General features: G+C 42.4%; 3 protein-coding genes across 7 annotated transcripts; all 3 read right to left on the bottom strand.

Annotated features, from left to right (window-relative positions):
- Window positions 1-1,632: 1,632 nt before the first annotated feature.
- LOC139583201 (hepatitis A virus cellular receptor 2 homolog) lies at window positions 1,633-6,357 on the bottom strand. The gene is made up of 7 exons (XM_071414035.1): window positions 6,033-6,357; window positions 4,984-5,319; window positions 4,746-4,796; window positions 2,897-2,973; window positions 2,647-2,758; window positions 2,375-2,405; window positions 1,633-2,170 (listed from the first exon to the last, which is right to left on the bottom strand). Exons 1-7 carry the CDS (start codon window positions 6,340-6,342, stop codon window positions 2,086-2,088), a joined length of 1,002 nt encoding a protein of 333 aa, XP_071270136.1. The 5' UTR covers window positions 6,343-6,357; the 3' UTR covers window positions 1,633-2,085.
- Window positions 6,358-6,533: 176 nt separating this feature from the next.
- Window positions 6,534-10,029, bottom strand: LOC139583185 (T-cell immunoglobulin and mucin domain-containing protein 4-like). 2 transcript variants are annotated; one of them, XM_071414016.1, is made up of 7 exons: window positions 9,748-10,029; window positions 9,139-9,480; window positions 8,510-8,584; window positions 8,324-8,391; window positions 8,126-8,219; window positions 7,956-7,992; window positions 6,534-7,226 (listed from the first exon to the last, which is right to left on the bottom strand). In XM_071414016.1, exons 1-7 carry the CDS (start codon window positions 9,794-9,796, stop codon window positions 7,052-7,054), a joined length of 840 nt encoding a protein of 279 aa, XP_071270117.1. In that variant the 5' UTR covers window positions 9,797-10,029; the 3' UTR covers window positions 6,534-7,051. The 2 variants fall into 2 exon arrangements, with proteins under 2 accessions (XP_071270117.1, XP_071270125.1); XM_071414024.1 differs by having other exon boundaries at window positions 6,534-7,223.
- Window positions 10,030-10,155: 126 nt separating this feature from the next.
- LOC139583169 (hepatitis A virus cellular receptor 1-like) lies at window positions 10,156-20,732 on the bottom strand. Of its 4 annotated transcripts, none has more exons than XM_071413980.1 (7): window positions 20,628-20,732; window positions 20,117-20,461; window positions 11,885-11,995; window positions 11,561-11,671; window positions 11,377-11,447; window positions 11,088-11,187; window positions 10,156-10,788 (listed from the first exon to the last, which is right to left on the bottom strand). In XM_071413980.1, the coding sequence occupies exons 1-7, from the start codon at window positions 20,686-20,688 to the stop codon at window positions 10,646-10,648; spliced, it is 942 nt and encodes a 313-aa protein (XP_071270081.1). In that variant the 5' UTR covers window positions 20,689-20,732; the 3' UTR covers window positions 10,156-10,645. The 4 variants fall into 4 exon arrangements, with proteins under 4 accessions (XP_071270081.1, XP_071270088.1, XP_071270097.1 ...); XM_071413987.1 differs by having other exon boundaries at window positions 11,088-11,184; XM_071413996.1 differs by having other exon boundaries at window positions 11,885-11,953.
- Between the last annotated feature and the right edge of the window lie 1,154 nt (window positions 20,733-21,886).

Here is a 21,886-nt window from a genome sequence, read left to right as displayed (position 1 = left end):
GAAGTTTACATACACCTTAGCCAAATACATTTAAACTCAGTTTTTCACAATTCCTGACATTTAATCCTAGTAAAAATTCCCGGTCTTAGGTCAGTTAGGATCACCACTTTATTTTAAGAATGTGAAATGTCAGAATAATAGTAGAGAGAATGATTTATTTCAGCTTTTATTTCTTTCATCACATTCCCAGTGGGTCAGAAGTTTACATACACTCAATTAGTATTTGGTAGCATTGACTTTAAATTGATAAATTTGGGACAAATGTTTCAGGTAGCCGTCCACAACCTTCCCACAATAAGTTGGGTGAATTTTGGCCTATTCCTCCTGACAGAGCTGGTGTAACTGAGTCAGGTTTGTAGGCCTCCTTGCTCGCACACGCTTTTTCAGTTCTGCCCACAAATTTTCTATGGGATTGAGGTCAGGGCTTTGGCCACTCCAATACCTTGACTTTGTTGTCCTTAAGCCATTTTGCCACAACGTTGGAAGTATGCTTGGGGTCATTGTCCATTTAGAAGACCCATTTGCGACCAAGCTTTAACTTCCTGACTGACGTCTTGAGATGTTGCTTCAATATATCCGCATAATTTTCCTTCTCATGAAGCCATCTATTTTGTGAAGTGCACCAGTCCCTCCTGCAGCAAAGCACCCCCACAACATGATGTTGCCACCCCCGTGATTCACGGTTGGGATAGTGTTCTTCGGCTTGCAAGCCTCCCCCTTCTTCCTCCTAACATAACGATGGTCATTATGGCCAAACAGTTCTATTTTTGTTTCATCAGACCAGAGGTTATTTCTCCAAAAATATCTTTGTCCCCATGTGCAGTTGCAGACCGTAGTCTGGCTTTTTTTTATGGTGGTTTTGGAGCAGTGGCTTCTTCCTTGCTGAGCGGCCTTTCAAGTTATGTCTATATAGGACTTGTTTAACTGTGAATATAGGTACTTTTGTACCTGTTTCCTCCAGCATCTCACAAGGTCCTGTGCTGTTGTTCTGGGATTGATTTGCACTTTCGCACCAAAGTACGTTCATCTCTAGGAGACAGAACGCGTCTCCTTCCTGAGCGGTATGACGGCTGCGTGGTCCCATGGTGTTTATACTTGCGTACTATTGTTTGTACAGATGAACGTGGTACCTTCAGGCATTTAGAAATATTCTGACATTTCACATTCTTAAAATAAACTGGTGATCCTAACTGACCTAAGACAGGGAATTTTTTAAAAAAGGATTAGATGTCAGGAATTGTGAAAAAACTGAGTTTAAATGTATTTGGCTAAGATGAATGTAAAATTCCGACTTCAACTGTATATATATATACATTTAGCCATGTCCTGACTCCTGATGCTAAATCATGCTCATCAAGATTTTAATACCACTGTCATGACTCACAAAAAAATGTATAAAACGACTAATAGGAGACCATTGATTCAACTTAAAATACGTGGCTATGAAAAATCATTTGGCAGGAGAATTTTGCATGCATCACCATTCCCTTCCCCCTACATCCATTCTGCCTGTGCCTTTGTTATCAAAGAGAATCCACTAGAGGAAAAAATAGGCTCTTTGTTTTCTTGGGGGTATGGCCTCTAGAAATTCTAAACGTTGAACACCATGTTAATCATGAACAAAATTACTGGTTGGGTTCACTTGATGTTTTATTGGAAAGAGGCTAAATTCAGACAGTTTGTAAAAACAATCCAATACTGTGCATCAAGAAAAAAAATCACACAGTACAATAACAATGTAGAAAAAAAGTGAATAAATACATTTTACATGGGGGGAAAAACACAAACCCTTTTTCATTAGGTCGAATCATCCTTCAAGGTGTCTCCCTGTACAACAGTTCCCTCAGTAGGTGAAAATAGAGCCTTTGAGATAGGTGTTCATTGTGAGGCAGGTTTCAGGCGACCGTGATCAGTCCAATGGACGTCAGTTAACTTGATGATGTGAGGACAGCCAGTCTGATGTCTGTGTGTCACAGTGGTTGCGTCCCAAAAGGCACTGTGTTTCCTACATACGGTACATACACTACTTTTGACCAGAGTCCTGGTCAAAAGTAGTGCACTATATCGGGAATAGGTCCCTCCTCCCTAGTCCAGAGTACAGATGTTCTCCTCCACAGGTCTCCTCATGCGAATCGCATAGATGATGTGGGGCGGCTCCTTGGCTGACAAACTAGGGAAGCAGCACAACATCATCGCACGCTGATCATAGACAGGTCTAATTGTAACCTAGTACAGTACATTCTTGTACACATAAGTATACCAGACATGTAAACATATTGCACACAAAACATAAACATTTACCAAGACAATTATTGTTTATGTTTTGTGTTCAATATGTTTGCATGTCTCTTATGCTTATCACATGTTTGCTTACCCGCCTGTCTTTAGAGCTCTTCTGTGAATCCCTCACGAGAAGAAAATAACTGGTTCAAATCAACTTAAGCCAAATCAACGTTTATTAGTCATATGCACAGGAGGATACAGACAGCATACTGTACACAGTTCAATGAAACACTTACTCTTACTTAGTTAGTGGTTAGTGCACTTTTACATGGGCAAACATTTCACATCACAGCAAGATGTCTGAATAAGTGATCATTGGCACACTGGGCTTTTCTACAGAGGATGTGAGTTTGTGGTACATACGTTTGAACCCCAGTATGACCAATGCCCCCGCTATGAGTAGGAGTAGACTGAGGGAGAGAGAGAGCACCGGGACGTTGATCTGGAGAGAGAGGCTGGGGAAAGGGTCATCCACCTGGTTCCAGAGCACAGAGAGAGAAGCGAGCGGGTTAAACTCTTGGGGGCTTATTTTGTCTCTCATAGTCTTCCATAAAGCTGAGTAAAGGGTGATTATATGCCGGTGGTGTTAGTTGACGGTATACAGTTTACTCACCAGTGTTACAGAATGCAAAGCACTGGTGTTCTGTCTTGGAATGGCTATGTGTGAGGACTCAACAGCTTTCCAGTGGTCTACAAAGGGAGAAACAACACAATGGAGTTGATGATGGCACAAGCAAGTCATCTCTTCCCCATCACTTGTCAGGAAATCATGACATTTTATCACCCCCGAGACATCATCGACCACTGCTGCTTGATGCTCTTGAAATGAAAGCTGTACTTTCAACACTAGTTTGTGGTTTCCTATGAGGTCGGAACTTGCACTGAGCAACATATCGCGATTCAAGATAATACTGCATAGCCAAACAGCGCACCCTGTTTCGTCAAGGTTACGTCTGAGATGAGGCTCTTTCAGTGATCAATCCGCCCTAGAAAAGGAGTTAGAATTGTGGTCTGGGACTACTCTCCGAGAAGGGTCTCCTCATAGTCATTTTGAAAGTGAATGTTTGTAAGGCACAATGGTTAGCACATTTTACTCCATTCGATGAACAGGCACATCCGGGAACTGTGGGGGGGCAAAGTAGTTTAATAATTGACGTTATAGCACTGATGTGTGAATGAGGGGTAAATGTTGAAGTAGGCAGTTTTCTTTCCGATCCGCTCCTTCTTCTTCTTTAAGATGTTATCGCGGACTACACCTGCTGGTGTGTTTCCTCTGTGTTTCTAATCTCCTCTCCGTTTGTGCTGTGCAGTTGATAACCACAGTAAGAAACGCTATAAAGTCCACCCTCTTAACAAGCAACACATCAGGATCCCTCTGTCGACAAGGAATATTATCCGGTGTCCCTACTCCTGCTACCATTACTTCTTCAACAACCCTCCTTTCTTCCACTCTTCTCACCGCCTCTGGATAGGAGACTTGCTGGACAGCCCTTGTTATTGCCACCTCTGTCTCCTTCAGCCTAACAGGGTACTTCAGGAATTCGTGTGCGTGCTCCCCGCCACAATTGCAGCGTTTAGGCTCAGCTGGCATAAAATACTCCTCCCGTCTGCATACACTTGACCCATGACCGAGTCATTTACATTCATCACACTGCGTGGGTTTGGGTGCGAAGGCTCTCACAGGTAATCTCGTATAACCCAAATACACGTGAGAAGGAAGAGACTCTTCATCAAAAAAACAATAGAATGGATGGAGTGGGCTTCCTCACTCCATCCAACATGTGGGTCAGTAGGTGTGCACCAACCAGTTGATCCAATTCGTCACGTATATCCTTTGCATTTACTTCTAGCGCCACCCCAGAGATAACACCCTTGATAGGCACCTTGCTTCGAAGTTCCACACACACCACATTCCAATCGGACATCTTCTTGAGTCGCGAAGCACGTTCCATAGAAACACAAAAAAACAAAATAAGCCCACTTCTTGTTATTCTTATTGACGCCACCTCATCCAACATATCCACAATTTTAACTTCAAACGGATCTCCCAGGGAACAACCTCGATCCAAAACCCTTATTCCAACCAAAAAAAGACTCCAAACCTGAAAATTTACTAGATTCCACTACCACTTTAATTCTCTTATTTCCTTTTGCATTCTCCACTGTAATCCGGGTCTTCTCACTCTCCTCTCCACGCCATCTGATTCAAACAGAACATCCGCTTCCTCCATTTTCCCCTCCTCCGCCATCTTTAAATTACTCTTCTCTTTCCTCTTCCCCATCTCGTTAGGATTTCTCAACTTCTACTAACCACACGTGAATCATCATCATTATCACCATCATTATCAACGTAGAAATAATATTGATTTTAATATCATCTCTGATAAGGAATATGCATCACACACACCTGGGATCACATTAGTTCACCTTATTTTAGTTTTTTTTTTTTACAATATACTCACCTGTGGCAGGGTTAGCTTCTGTGGTTGTTGGCATAATGGTTACTGGAGCAGCTAAAAAAAAATCATAAAAATTATAACAGACGTATTGGGAGAGTCAATTGCATTTTAGGCCTAAAGTTCTGAGTTCACAATGTACGTCTTCTGTACAAAGCAAATGAAAGCTACAAAGTCCATTGATCCCCATTTTTGCCCAAGAATTTTAAATAGGGACATAAATTAATATTTTGCCACAAATTACCTTTCATGACCCTCAAGTTTTGGATTACTTTTTTGTCGTTGAAAATGCCGTCTATGTCCACTCTGCAACAGTATGGCCCGCTGTCCGTCTGCTTGACGTCGAGAATTCCAAGATCCATTTCTCCCGCGAGGACATCACCTGTCATTCTGTATCTGTCCGAAACCTTGGAGATGACCCCATGTTCGTCTGTCTGCACGAGGATGTTATTGCACCAGAACGTGCCACATTCTCGGCCCCAACACACACCGCTCAAACCCAAATGGCCCACTGAATATTGGCAGGACAATGTCGCAGTAGCACCTTCCATCACCTTGAACGCCGACACCGAACACCTGGCTGTTGAGTGGGGGAAAGAAACACAGGTTTGACAAGGCTATTTCCTCGTTCCGGAGTTCCATACACACGTTGTCAACATCCCGAGGTCGACTACAAAACTTTTTCAACATCGCCTGAAGTTATGTTCAAAAGGCTATATTTTGTAGCTTGCTAGGTAGGCCCCTCAACTCGGTTGCTAGAATTAAAGTAAAAGTAGGGTAGTCTTCTAAATAGTATGTACAGTGCATTCGGGAAAGTATTCAGACCCCTTGATTTTTTTCACATTTTGTTACATTACAGCCTCATTCTAAAATGGATTAAACCAAACGGGGAAAAAGTAAAGGTGTCTGAATACTTTCCCGAAGGCACTGTAGGTTAGGCCTATGTAGGTGGGAATACAAGCTAATACACAGCCATGCTAAATAACTCAAAGTAACATCTTAACACGTAGCCTACTTGTGCAAAAACGTCCATGTCTAGTTGAAGAGTTAGAGTTAGTCAATGTAGCTACAGACAGCAAAGGCCATCGCTTCCAACCTACTTGTCTAGAACAAAGCCATTGGAGAGCTTGTCACTATTTTGTGGTAAACAAAGACACAAAGAGTGAGCCTGCCCTTTCTGTGGTGTTTAAGTCAAATTATGGGGACATCCAATTTAAACCACATCAACGTACCCAATCCCTCGATAGCCTAAACTCCAATTATTTGTAGTGTTTTAGATTTAAATGTTCTTGCCTGAGACTGGTAGGAGGACAAGGATCCAACGCAGGAAAGACGGTCCAGAACCAGCAGCCATTCTGTACATCCAGTGTGTAGGAGTGGAGGGTGCACACGACACTGCGTTGTGCTGGGCGCGGGCAGGGCGGCTCAGAGACAGGGCATCTGAATGGGCAACTGTGTTCTCGGTGCCACTGCCTGTGACATCTCCAGGTTGGACAGCCAGAGTTGCTTTGACCCTTCTGTCAAACTCCTCCCATTGTTGATGGGATTTCCATCTGCATTTTCCAGCATAAAAAAAACTGCATTGATGAGTTAGGAAGCTCATCTCTCACGGTACACAGTGTACATATCTGCACACAGGGATGGACTTTTTAAAAGCTAGCCCCTAGCCTGAGGCTAGTAATAGCTTGGCTGGCCAGTGCCCAAAATCCTTAAATTGATTTTTTTAGGGCTTTTAGTAGTTTATTACAATGTATAAGTGGAACAACAATGCTAACCTATCAATAATAAGACATGTTTGAGTTTCAAGTTAGAGTTTTTATTCATTATCATATGCAGCAGGTTGGGCTTGAATAAGACAGAGTACAAAGTTGTTTGGAGACAATTTGTGAAGAATGCTGTGGTTATGTTTGACCTTTCACTTAGCTGCCTTTCTATGCCTGGATCCTGTTGCAGATGGGTGAAGCTAAATGTCATGGTTAAAGGAGATGGAGGGGATAGAAAAGGCCCCTTCAGAGAAAAGTAATTGCTTTTCAAGTTGATGCCATTTTTTCTACCTTGTATTACATACAAAAAAATACAGTCATCGTAATTGAAACTTACACTGTTAGTGCTGAATACACATAGATAGCCATACTAGCGAGCCTCTCGTTTCAAACAAACATTTCAAACATACAAATCAAGTAAAGTTTTAGTCATTTATCACCAAAAGCATCTGATTTTGTTGTAGCTTGTCTTGTCCGGTTGAATCATTAGCCTATAAGTTCAGACTCAGCCCTGTAACACAGAGCTACTGCGTTACGCACTGCACAGTGTTAACAGCATGACTGTGGTGATGTGTCCATGCTTTGTCGGGGGCACTCCTCATAGTCGTTTCTCTCGTTGTCATCTATTTGATAGACGTTCTCTACCGCCATCTCTCGAGTCTGCACACCCAAGCTGGACTCTGAGTTGCTGTACAGGACTGTGCTGCCAGAGTGCTCTGGCCTGCTAAAGGAAAGAACAGTAAATACACAGCCAAGGGAGACATGCATGCTTTTATTGACTGCATTATGTAGCTTAGTTCCACTCTAGTGATTTTTCAATCCAGATGAATTAATGCTGAGAAAAGTTTGAGTTTTAGTGTACAAGCTGACATAGCAAATACATTTTGTATTGATTTAAGATACTTATTTTGCGCTGCATTGTGACGTTTTTTATTTAACCTATATTTAACTAGGCAAGTCAGTTAAGAACTTAAGAACAAATTCTTATTTACAATGACGGCCTACCCTGGCCAAAGCCTAACCCGGACGACGCTGGGCCAATTGTGCGCCGCACTATGGGACTCCCAATCACGGCCGGTTGTGACACAGCCTGGAGAATACTGTATGTGTAATATGTATTAGATTCTAAAAGCAATGAGTTACTCGTCAGTTAGGTCATCACAAGTCATATTTCTTAACGACACAGACAAGAGTACCAACGGCTCACAAGATGTTCACATGAGTGTTCAGAAGAAGCCTGGTTGTTTCACTTCCTCAGAGTGTTGTGGTCTTGGCTCTCATTAGTCGTAGTTTCAGTATTACCTCAGATCAGTTGCCATAATGTTTTTGCTAATTAGGCATACATGTCTCATGGAGGGACATTGCACTTTGACTCAGTTATTCTATTGGCATATTGTGGTATTTCATCTACTCTGTCAGTTGGAAAAGGTATAGTCATGATTAGCATACTTACATTTGGACTCCCGTAGCAATTGTTTTCCATCGCTTTCCTGTAATTACGTTAACAGAGACTGTGTTAAAGTATTCAGAAAAACTTATTGTAACACTGTCAACACCATTAGGGATATATTCACGAGAATTAGTACTTATTATGCAGGCAAATGTAGAGATGTGTGTACTTACTCAAGACAACGAGTACAGACACAATCACCACGCCTGTCAGAACCAGTAGAATGGACACCAGGATCACAGGCAGCTTATGGCCTGTCATCTGCTCCTGTTAACATCACAGATTCAGTTAAAACGACATCTCAGTACAGTACCATGTCACACAGTGGGATTTCTTATTTGCCAGAATTTGCCGTGTGGAACTATGCATACCAAAATTGATTCGCTGTAAGGTGGCGTGGATGTGTCTGAATACTCTGTGGAATTTGTGGTCACATGACCTACACAGTGAGGAATTTACAGGTTGTATTTTCTGATGTAAGAATAATGCTGCAATATAAACAATATAAAAGTATGATTTTAATGGACTGATGTTATTATGTGCGTTGTGTTCCATACAGTGTGTGTGGTTGTCCGTGGTCTGTTGAATTATGGTCACTTTAGCAGGTGCCTGAGATGTTGTTGGGACAGGTGCTGAAATCAGAAAGCAATACAATACTAACTCCTCAGCTTGAAAAATATAGATGCTAAGAAATCATAATATCTGTCAAGGCTGTGGGTAACTGGTGAAAGGTGTCAGGCGCAGGAGAGCTGAGATGCGTGGACAAGGTATTTAATTCAAGAAAACACCAGTATAAACACAATACTATGGTGCTGGAAAAATACTGGTACCACGAAATAAACGGGCGTAATAACAAAACCCGGTAACAATATACCAGCCGTCAGATACAGCCTTACAATAAAACAAACACTTACACAAACATGGGGGAAACCAGAGGGTTAAATAATGAACATGTAATGGGGGAATTGAAACCAGGTGTGTAAAAAACAAAGACAAAACAAATGGAAAATGAAAAGTGGATCGGTGATGGCTAGAAGGCCCGGTGACGTCGACCGCCGAACGCCGCTCGAACAAGGAGAGGGACCGACTCCGGCAGAAGTCGTGACAATATCACTCATTAGGCTGACAATGATCACCTGTAAAGCATCAAGTTACTGTATATCATAGCATGTTGTGCATTTCTTACCTTTCTCAATGTTCAAGTTGACATGATGTTTCTCATCATTCCACAATCCGTAAACATGCACACGACAGCCGTATTGTCCAGAGTCTTTTTCAGTGACATTGAAGATGGTTAGAGAGACATCCCCTGTCTTCAGCTCACCGAATAAATTATATCTAACCGAAGATCTCCATGTCACTTTAGTGCCATCAGATGAGATGATTTCCTTGTAACAACCAGAGTTCGGTATGGCTCCTCTCCCCCAACATATGGCTGATACACCATGCTTTTTGGTGTTATATTTACATGGCAGAGTGACATGCTGGCCCTCAATACCAATGACTTTTGGGGCAATGCATTCACTGACTAGAAACGAGGGAAGGAGGGAGAGGAGGACAGTGATACTTTCAATTGTCAATCATTAATTCACTTATTATCAAGTAAATAACCAGCCTTAACATCAAATCCAACTTTATTTGTCACTTGCGCCGAATACAACAAGTGTAGACCTCACAATAACATAACAATATTGTGTTACTTTTAATTATTTTGTACTTTAGTTTATTTGATCAACATTTTATTAAACCTTCTTGAACTGCACAAAAAGAGATGGGACCATCATGCATCACGTACCTGAAAGTAGACAGAGGAGCAACCAGCCTAAACCACAGTGAGTCTCCATGATGGGGTCATATCACTTCACCCTTCGCCATTCAAACGCCAACTGCATATATACACAGTCATCTGAACTCTCGCTCTTTAATAAAGTCGAACCTCCTGAGCACATGACTTCATCTACTTGACATCTGCTTTCAGATGTTTCCGTTGCACTCAGAAAGGCAGAGATGGTAATTGTGGTTATTTCTTTGGGCGGCTACACATCCAAATCAAATAACACACAGAACTGCACAGGTTTTTGGAAAGTTCACATAGTTCTTAATTGAAAAGAAATTCAAACCAAAACCATTTGCTCATGTCAATTCTGTGGAAGGTTGCATTTAATGTTATGTGGTGTAGAATCAAGACTCAAGGGAAAAAAACTTTCTCTTGAGTGGTATTTATTTATCTTTTCAATTACACCTCATCACAAAAAAAAACATGGCTAGATAACATAGCTAGAGTATACAAAACATTTAAAAAATCCTGCTCTTTCCATAACATAGACTGACCAGGTGAATCGAGCTGAAAGCAATAATCCCTAATTGATGTCACTTGTTAAATCTACTTAAATCAGTGTATATGAAGGGGAGGAGACAGGTTGAAAGATGATTTTTAAGCCTTGAGACATGGATTATGTATCTGTGTCATTCAGAGGGTGAATGGGAAAGACAAAAAATGTAAGTGCCTTTAAACAGGGTATAGTAGTAGGTGGGGGGGGTGGGGGGGGGGGGGGGGTGCAACTCAGTGTTAGTAACCTCTTATGAGTGGTCCTATATTAGCAATGTCACAACGTGTTGAAAAACTGAAGAACTGAGTATACTTAATTAATTATTGAGTGAAATAGTATACATGATAATATATTTTGATGAGTCTATACATCTGTAGGAGCATCATAGATCCAGGCATCTGTATCATGGTGACTGAGAGGTATTTCCACTCTAGGGTTCCTGCTGCTGACAATGGGGGAACTGGCAGGTTCTCCTCTGACTCGGCTATTTCTGGACCGTCTCAGACCTAGATGGAAAGGGGGGGGGGGGGGGGGGGGGTGACGCAGACAGACTTTTAATGCACACTATGCAGAAAAAACGGGAGTCACCACTTTCACATCCACTTTGAGAGGCAAACTGTTTTAAGCAGCTCAATTCTTCTCTGACATTATTAACCCCTGAACAAAGAATTGCTCCAATAGGATCAAGAACAGACAGTTGCGACACATTGATTAAGCTAATGCCCTGATAGAACAAGAAAAAGTATCATATTCATGTCATGATTGATGAAAGAAATGTAATTGCTGTGACTGCTCCACCACTCACTAAGAAGAACTGCTAGGATCAGACCAGGGATGAAGGCGATTGCTCCCACTCGAACAGTGTGTCCTATGTAGCTTTCCAGAGATGGAGAAGCCATTTTCTGCTGTGGGTTACAGTCATAGTTTTGTTTCAGGCACAGTGATTGAAGACAAAGTTGAAACAGAAATGTTGATTTGCATTTTGCTACCTTATAGCTCATAAGGCATTTAGGTTTTTATGTACAAATATTCTGGTTGTATGTAGCTTAGGGGCATTTTGGATATAATTTGCTTCATATCCAGTTGCACTGTACCTTAATTCCCTTGACAAGACCTATTATTGGGCCTGTGGTGCAGTCATAAAGCATATCAGGACCTTGCTCACCTAGTAAGAAAAAAGATGCCGACATCTCTAACTGTAGTATCAATTACTTTTTCTGATCTATCTTCATGTGCAATACAGATTTATCAAACACATTCAGTGTTGATATCAGATACCTTCTCTGCTCTTCTCTGGTGTGAAAGGGGACCCAGATGTTTCTGTGATGGGCAGTGGTTGTTCTGTCGCGGTTGGGACAATAGTTGGGATGACAGTTGGGACGAGAGGTGCTAAAGGAGTAAAAAAACAAACAACAACATATATTTCTGTTTAAAAACACAACACTGCTGGGGCAGTTGTGACAAAAGGTGCTAGAAATGAAAGCATAGATTTTATGGGATATTTTTTGGTTTACAAACATACAGCTTAACACATTGAAGGAAACTTCAAACTATAAGGAGAAACACGAGGTTACGTTAAAGACAGTGACAGACGAAACATACCTTGTCTGTTATTTTCTGGTATAACAGAGGACCCAGGTGTGTCTGTGATGGGAAGGAGTTGGGCTGGTACTGTTGGGATGACAGTTGGGATGACAGTTGGTACGACAGGTGCTACAGGAGTAGAACACAACAACATTGATTTCTAATTAAAAACACATTAAATAAGGTGATATTACAGACAGTTTCAAAATTAGAACTATGGTTTTCATAGGCTTGTTTTTTCTGGAAAAAGTGCACATTTTGCGTGGTAGCGATGGCCTTTATTGCAACAGAATAATCATTCATGATGTATGCGTCAATGAAACAGAAGCCACACTATTTGTGATGGGGAGGAAAATCAATACAACTACATATCGGTATATTATTGTTGTTACAGTACCAGTGAAAAGTTTGGGCACACCTACTCATTCAAGGGTTTTTCTTTATTTTTTACTAATTTCTACATTGCAGAATAATAGTGAAGACATCAAAACTATGAAATAACATATATGGAATAATGTAGTAACTAAAAAAGTGTTAAACAAATCAAAATATATTTTATATTTGAGATTCTTCAAAGTAGCCACCATTTGCCTTGATGACAGCTTGCACACTCTTGGCATTCTCTCAACCAGCTTCACCTGGAATGCTTTTCCAACAATCTTGAAGGAGTTCCCACATATGCTGAGCACTTGTTGGCTGCTTAGCCTTCACTCTGCAGTCCAACTCATCCCAAACCATCTCAATTGGGTTGAGGTCGAAGGGGGCTGCAGGGCCTGGATTAACCTCTACATCACCAGAGGAACAGAGATGACGTAGCAGTCAGACGTGTGTATCTACACCAAGATGGCGTAGCAGCCAGACATGTGTATTTGTCTTGTCCCGTCCTGTAACGTGTTTATATCGTTTTCTTCGTATATATTTTAATTTCTTATGTATATATTTTAATCTCACTTTCTATCTACGGACTGAATATACTCACCTGCAACCCGCCTCACCACATTTGGTACAGATCTGCTATTTTTATACTATAGAACCGGAACCCTGATCAGAAGCTAGCCAGCTAACTAGCTACTAGCTAGTAGTCAGTTAGCTACTGCTAGAGGTCCTCACCGTTAACTCAGTCATCAGCCAGCCTCAACCCGGTCAATTCCTGCCAGTCTGCACAGCACGATATCAACCCAGAGCATATCGGACTGCTTTTTCTCTACCACATCTCCGGATTCCTACCTCAAGCGCTGAACCTTTACACCGGATAATCACAGCTAGCTAGCTGCTATCCGAGTGGCTACTCCTGGCTAACGTCTCTGTCCCAAAGCAAGCACCAGTTAGCCTGGAGCTAGCCTGGAGCTAGGCCCATCTCCCGGCTAGCCAAAGAGGTCCACCAGCCAATTATGGGATACAAAAGGCCTGGACCCTTTACTGCTGACACGGCGCCCCGCAGATCTATCACGACTGGTCTGCCGACATAACCGTCCGAGGTGGTTTCAACAGGCTCTTCCATTGCGACGTCGCCAGATGCCCATCTGCTAGCCCCGGCCCCCTAGCTGTCTGAGTCGCCGTGTCTCCAGCTTGCCTAGTGTAGCAGTGACTACGGAATTGGCTCCCTGACTCATCTAGTGCTACTCTTTGGACCCTATGATCACTCGTCTACACATGCCTCCCCCTAATGTCAATATGCCTTGTCTATTGCTGTTTTGGTTTGTGATTATTGTCTTATTTCATTGTAGAGCCCCTAGCCCTGTCCAATATGCCTTAGATAGCCCTTATGTTACAACCCCACACATGCGGTGATCTCACCTGACATAACTGGTGCCTCTAGAGACAAAACCTCTCTCTTCGTCACTCAATGCCTAGGTTTACCTCCACTGTACTCACATCCTACTGTACCCTTGTCTGTACATTATGCCTTGAATGTATTCTTCTGCGCCCAGAAATCTGCTCCTTTTACTCTCTGTTCCTAACGCACTAGACGACTCGTACTTATAGCCTTCAGCCTTCAGCCGTACCCTTATCCTACTTCTCCTCTGTTCCTCTGGTGATGTAGAGGTTAACTCAGGCCCTGCAGCCCCCAGCACCACTCCCATTCCCCAGGCGCTCTCATTTGTTGACTTCTGTAACCGTAAATGTCTTGGTTACATGCATGTTAACATTAGAAGGCTCCTCCCTAAGTTTGTTTTATTCACTGCTTTAGTACACTCCCCAAACCCTGATGTCCTAGCCGTGTCTGAATCATGGCTTAGGAAGGCCACCAAAAATCCTGAAATTTCCATCCCTAACTATAATATCTTCTGACAAGATAGAACTGCCAAATGGGGCATAGTTGCAATCTACTGCAGAGATAGCCTGCAGAGTTCTGTCATACTATCCAGGTCTGTGCCCAAACAATTTTAGCTTCTCCTTTTAAAAATCCACGTTTCCAGAAACAAGTCTCTTACAGTTGCCGCTTGTTATAGACCCCCTTCAGCCCCTAGCTGTGCCCTGGACACCATATGTGAATTGATTGCCCCCCATCTATCTTCAGAGTTCGTACTGTTAGGTGACCTAAACTGGGATATGCTTAACACCTCGGCCGTCCTACAATCTCACACAAATTATTTCTGGAACCTACCAGGTACAACCCTAAATCCGTAACCATGGGCACCCTCTTAGACCAACTTGCCCTCTAAATACACCTCTGCTGTCTTCAACCAAGATCTCAGTGATCACTGCCTCATTGCCTGCGTGCGTGATGGGTCCGTGGTCAAATGACCACCCCTCATCACTGTCAAACGCTCCCTAAAACACTTCAGCGAGCAGGCCTTTCTAATCAACCTGGCCCAGGTATCCTGGAAGGATATTGACCTCATCCCGTCAGTAGAGGATGCCTGGTTGCTCTTTAAAAGTGCTTTCCTCACCATCTTAAATAAGCATGCCCCGTTCAAAAAATGTAGAACTAGGAACAGATATAGCCCTTGGTTCACTGCAGACTTGACTGCCCTTGACCAGCACAAAAACATCCTGTGGTGTTCTCTGCATTAGCATCGAATAGCCCCGGCGATATGCAACTTTTCAGGGAAGTCAGGAACCAATATACTCAGTCAGTTAGGAAAGCTAAGTCTAGCTTTTTCAAACAGAAATTTGCATCCTGTAGCATTAGTTCCAACTTCTCTTTCGTATCGTCTGAGATCACCAAAGATTGGAAAGCTGCCGCGATCATCCCCCTCTTCAAAGGGGGAGACACTCTAGACCCAAACTGTTAGACCTATATCCATCCTGCCCTGCCTTTCTAAAATCTTCGAAAGCAAAGTTAACAAACAGATCACCGACCATTTCGAATCCCATCGTACCTTCTCCACTATGCAATCTGGTTTCCAAGCTGGTCATGGGTGCAGCTCAGCCACGCTCAAGGTCCTAAACGATATCATAACCGCCATCAATAAAACACAGCACTGTGCAGCCGTCTTCATAGACATGGCCAAGGCTTTCGACTCTGTCAATCATCGCATTCTTATTGGCAGACTCAACAGCCTTGGTTTCTCAAATGACTGCCTCGCCTGGTTCACCAACTACTTCTCAGATAGAGTTCAGTGTGTCAAATCAGAGGGCCTGTTGCCCGGACCTCTGGCAGTCTCTATGGGGGTGCCACAGGGTTCAATTACCGGGCCGACTCTTTTCTCTCTATATATCAATGATGTCGCTCTTGCTGCTGGTGATTCTCTGATCCACCTCTATGCAGACGACACAATTTGTTATACATCTGGCCCTTCTTTGGACACTGTGTTAACAAACCTCCAAATGAGCTTCAATGCCATACAACACTCCTTCTGTGGCCTCCAACTGCTGTTAAATGATAGTAAAACTAAATGCATGTCAATAAGATTGAAACCGAAGTGAATGAACATGAAAAAGGAGAACGCCGTTCTGAGAGAAGCCTTACTTGACATACAGACTAGATCCATGAGAGAGAATCTGGTACTTACAGGTATCCAAGAGAAAGAAGGAGAAGTTCCTGAATCTGTAGTTAGAGAGTTCCTCCTCACAGCGCTTCAGATTCCATGCGAAGCTATCGACAAAATCCAACTCGAACGTGTACACCTCTTCGGACAGAGAGGACAAAGGTATGAACGCCCAATCGTTGCCAAATTTGCTTCCTTTAAAGATAAAATAATGTTTAAAAGCCTGGGTAAAAGACTTGCTGGGACCCAAATTGGCATGAATGACAAGTTCCCGAAGGAAATTGTAGAACGGCGTAAAGTTCTGTATCCAATTTTCAAAGAAAATAGATTAAAAGGGAAACGATTAGCTCTCGTCGTCAATAAACTATATATTGATAACCAGTTGTTCAGAGACGCAAAAATTACTCCATGGTTATTTAAAAAATTACAAAGTTCTCATTGACGAGGAAAATAATGAAACACAATTCTAGCCCGGTTATGGATTGTAACAATACAATAAAAAATATAGCTTTTCTATATATCTTCAAATATAACTCATTGGAACACACAAGCACTAATTCAACATGGTGAAGATTAAAACTCAGTAAACAGAAGGCACAGTATGTGTGGTGTGGTGTGTGTTTTTTATTTTTTTTATTTGTTATGTTTGGGAAAGTGTGGCGTTGAGTGAGAAATGAAATGGTTGCATATCCCAGAACCAATGTACTGCAGTGAGCAGGGGTGTGAGAGAGCTTTCAATGTTGTTCAGATGATGGATAAACTTTTTATAATGAATTATACGTCTTATTTATTTATTGTCCTATCATGGTGAAACAATTTAAAAATAAATTATACCTTTAATTTATTTATTGTCCTATGATGGGGAACAAAATGTTTCAAATAAATTATATTTAATAAATTAATTAATGATCCTATATTGATGGAACGGTCCACAACCCTATACCCTGGACACCCACCTGAATGACCCAGATACTAAGGAGAAGTCCCTAACTGTTTTATGGGCCTGCTATAAGCGGTCTGTATGCAGACAAAATGCGGTCAGAGACCTAGAGCAGCACTGCCCCCTCAAGATTCTGAGCCTGCTTGGCAGGGTTGGTCCTGCAAAGCCAAAGCCCCCTAAAGGGAGAGCATACTACACAAGGAAATTCTCAAAGCTGCTAATGAGAATCTTGACAACGTTGTACCTAGCCGGTGGGGATTCCCCCACCCAGGCAGTGGCAGTGCTGGCAACACTAGCTGCAGTAACCCATGGGGAGGGGGTCACATTTGGACATTCAGAGAAGGGGTATATTATTGTGGCCCTGGTGGCACAAATTCAAAAGTCTGACTGCATGGAGATGCTTGGGAATATGGTCAATACGGGGGACCGTGTTGCGGGTGTTTCAGGGAAAAGGTGTACATTTGACCTCCATCATCTCCTCATACGGCTGCAACTGTAAATGCATTTGTAAATCAAAACCTTTCTTGAGTTGGGCTCTGGGATGGTGCAAGTGTTGAGAATGTGAGCCTATGGTTGTGTGGGCGGAAAGGGTTGAGTGTGTATGAGTGTGTGTGTGGGTGTATGTGTGTATCCCACAACTGTTGCGAAGGAGTCAAGGATGTTAGGGACAATAGAGGATGATTCACAGCAATTGTTTGCTAATATAATAATTGCTTGTAATAATGTCATTTTGATAATGGCGAGACTGGTGAGAGGTAAAATCCTTTTCATAAATTGCCAAAATTACTACAAATATTAATAGCTAATTATGGAAAATAAGAAACAGGATTCTTAAAATATATATATATTGATGGCTATATATAATACAAATCGAGGTTAGGGCGTTGGAAATGCATTTGGCAGTTGATCTACTTCTGTTCTGTAAATGGCACTGTATGCTCTTTTCGAAGGATGGATCCCAGTCTTTTCAGGGCTATGGGATACGGGGGGTCGGGGGTTGTCTGCCGGGCACTGGGATGACAACCCAACTCGGGATGAGGAGGGCTTTTAGAGGGTGGAATAGTGGGGACCATTTGGAGGTTTACTTAGTAGCAATGCAAATATCATGGTACAACTATATACAGTAGACAATCAATCATCATGTTAATTTTTATTGGTACGTTTACAAACATATATTTTGATAAATAGAATTTAAAGTTGTGTCTCATTATGGTAAGTGGTGAAATAAGTATAGCCAGTTATAATTGTAATGGCATAGCAGATAATAAGGAAAGTGGCCGTTCCACTGGATGTCATAAGGTGAATGCACCAATTTGTAAGTCGCTCTGGATAAGAGCGTCTGCTAAATGACTTAAATGTTAAATGTAAATGTAAGGAAAGGCGATCAGTATTTACCTGGCTAAAAGAGAAGGAATATATTGTTTATAGGAAACCCATTCAACAATTTTAGATGAAGTTTTGTGGAAAAAGGACTGTGGGGTGAAACATACTTCTCCCATGGGCAAAGAAATTCAAAAGGGATGATGGTTTTAATTAACAGTAATTTTGATCCAAATGTGAGAATTGTCCAAACAGATCATCAAGGTAGATGGATTATTTTAAATATGTTATTGGACAATAAACATATATGGCTTATTAACCTATACAGTCCAAATAATGATGATCCAAGCTTATTTGAAAATATATATAAGAATTTATCAACTCTACAAGCAACACTAGACTCTATTATTATGGTGGGAGATTTTAATATGGTCTTAAATACCTCTATGGACCGGAAAGGAAATCACACTACAAACTATCACCCTCAGGAAATCATGAATTTCATGGATATATTGGAATTAGTGGATATATGGAGACTTAAATACCCTGACCTAGTGAGATATACATGGTGGAGGCTTAATCAATTTCTTATGCCATTCTCTCTGGCACCAAAAGTTTAAAAAGTGTTGATAGGGGACAGAATGCGGTAGGATCATCACATAATTGGCATATATATTACTCTTACAGAATTTCCACGTGGGCGAGGATACTGGAAATATAATCAAAGCCTACTAGATGATAAACTGTTTCAAACTATGGCAGAAGAATTTATACCTGAATTTTTCAGACATAACATAGACATAACAAGTATGTGGACATACCTTCAAATGAGTGGATTCGGCTACTTCAGTCACACTCATTGCTGACAGGTGTATAAAATCGAGCACACAACCATGCACTCTCCATAAACAAACATTGGCAATAGAATGGCCCGTAATTAAGAGCTCAGTGACTTTCAACGTGCCACCGTCATAGGATGCCACCTTTCCGACAAGACAGTTTGTCAAATTTCTACCCTGCTAGAGTTGCCACGGGCAACTGTAAGTGCTGTTATTTTGAAGTGGAAGCGTCTAAGAGCAACAACGACTCAGCCGCAAAGTGGTAGGCCGCACAATCTCCCCAAATGGCACCGCCGAGTGCTGAAGCATATAGCGTGTAAAAATTGTCTGTCCTCGTTTGCATCACTCACTACCGAGTTCCAAACTGGAAGCAACATCAGCACAATAACTGTTAGTCGGGAGCTTCATGAAATGGGTTTCCATGGCCGAGCAGCTGCACACAAGCCTAAGATCACCATGCGCAATGCCAAGCGTCGGCTGGAGTGGTGTAAAGCTTGATGCCATTGGACTTTGGAGCAGTGGAAATGTGTTCTCTGGAGTGATAAATCACGCTTCACCATCTGGTAGCCCGACAGACGATCTGGGTTTGGTGGATGCCAGGCGAACGCTACCTGCCTGAATGTATAGTGCCAACTGTAAAGTTTGGTGGAGGAGGAATAATGGTCTGGGGCTGTTTTTTATGGTTTCTGTTAGGCCCCTTAGTTCCATTGAAGGGACATCTGAATGCTACAGTATACAATTACATTTTAGACGATTCGGTGCTTCCACCATTGTGGCAACAGTTTGGGGAAGGTCGTTTCCTGTTTCAGCACGACAATGCCCCCGTGCACAAAGCGAGGTCCATACAGAAATGGCTTGTCAAATTGTGGAAGAACTTGACTGGCCTGCACAGAGCCCTGACCTCAACCCCATCGAATACCTTTGGGATGAATAGGAACGCCAACTGTGAGCCAGGCATAATTGCCCAACATCAGTGCCCAACCTCACTAATGCTCTTATGGCTGAATGGAAGCAAGTCCCCTCAGCAATGTTCCAACATCTAGTGGAAAGCCTTCCCAAGAAGAGTAGAGGCTGTTATAGCAGCAAAGTGGGGACCAACTCCATATTCATGCCCATGATTTAGGAATGAGATTTACGACGAACAGTTGTCCACATACCCATGGCCAAATTCCCAGCCCTAACCTTTGTATTCATGATAACAGTTGTATATTCTCACCTTGTCGAACAATTAAATGAACGGTGTGCGTCAGGTCGTTGAACAGTCCTGATTGCGCCACACGACAGTGGTAGAACCCAGAGTCTCCCTCTCCGACGTTGTAGATAATGAGAGAGACATCTCCACTCCGAAGCTTCCCTGGTAACCTGTGTCTGTACGACCTCCTGTAGGTCACCTCTACTCCATTAGTAGCAATGACTGTGTTCTCACAGCCGAAGAGAGACGGCTGTGCTCCTCTCCCCCAGCACACCTCTGTCAGACCCAGGGTAGCGGTGTCATACCTGTAGATCAGAGATACCGTCCTACCTGCAACACCAACCACTGTCTCCATGACGCCATCACACACTGCAGGCAACAGAAACACAATCACGGACACGTTAGTGGGACCTCAATAGTGCACCAGTCTCAGACAAACAGAAGAGTGTATTAGACATTTCCTTAAGTTTTTGATTGATTTGTTTTACCTGACTGAGGTTCATGGTTTACACAGATTAAGACAGGCAGGACTTACATGCCAACAGAGAGACTGTGATAAGGGTATGAAGTGTAGACCGCATTGTCGTTGTGTTCATCGAAACCAGACAGACAATCAGTTTTGTCTCACAGTCTAGCACTGCTTCCCTTTTTAACGGAATGTATAACGGATGGCTTTAAACAGACTGTGTGCCAATCAACCTCAAATACCACACCACTTCTCTACCATCGCCCACAAGCCTTGCCAGGGATGTCAGCATTCACACACCAGGGGGAGTAGTGAGACTGTCTTTTATATCCATGACCAACGCTTCAGAAATCAACATTACTGTGAAAATGTGTATTAGCAGGATCTTGAAATGACTGATTTACTACATTTTCTTTGTTTGTCTCCATCCCTACGAATATAACTTGGCAATGCCATAATAACTGTCTTTCATAGTGTCGTTGTGAAGTGATGATTTCCCATGATAACTCTGTGGTTTATATATCTTTAACCTGCAGTTTGTTTAGACACTTATCCAGGAACAAAATCTATCTCCCACTTGACGGCAGAGTTGTAGTTTGATCACACAGGGAGGAGTGGGAATAGGATAGAAAGAAATGTCCGGTATAAATGTTTGGCTTGTACTTTTCATCTGAGTGATCTTCTCTGAAGGATAGTGTGTGTGACATATCCCACAGATAGTTGAGACACCGTTCATAGCCGTTGCCTAATGTGGCTGATCTACTTATTCCGGTATGTCCAGACGTTCCAGTTGATGATTTAAATAAGAGAGCAGACCTAGAGAAAGCTACATGGGTTTTAGCCTTGCTGAATGCTGTAGCGCTACACAGAGGCGCTGTCGATGTACACCGAGGCCCAGCATACCTTCGCTACGCATGCTGTTCCACATTCCAAATCAAGACTGAGCGACTCAGTATATTAGCTATGAATAGATCTGTTGTTACGGGACAGTTGTTTTCCTAGTCACTGAAAAGCAGTAGGACCAGGTCCCTGTTCTGAGAAAGAAGTTAAGAGGGGGTTTCAGATGAGTCATGAACGTTTATGTCTAACTGCACTGGAATTGAGAGTGTTACAATCAGTTGGAAACAGTAAATGTCCCTCTAGTGCCTTATTCATCTCATGTCTCATAGCTTCATGATGTACTGTACACAGTGTAGAACACACTGTGTGTGACGTGGTGAGGTTGGACCCAGGTGCAGATTAGAGACCAGACGAGGAATCAGTGGTTAAGGATAAACATAATACTTTACTGATAAACAGTAGCCGCAGGATCACAGTACACTAGAAAA

This window comes from Salvelinus alpinus, chromosome 1 (genome assembly GCF_045679555.1).
Source record: "Salvelinus alpinus chromosome 1, SLU_Salpinus.1, whole genome shotgun sequence".
Classification (NCBI taxonomy): domain Eukaryota; kingdom Metazoa; phylum Chordata; class Actinopteri; order Salmoniformes; family Salmonidae; genus Salvelinus; species Salvelinus alpinus.
This window is presented reverse-complemented; position numbering and strand designations above follow the sequence as displayed.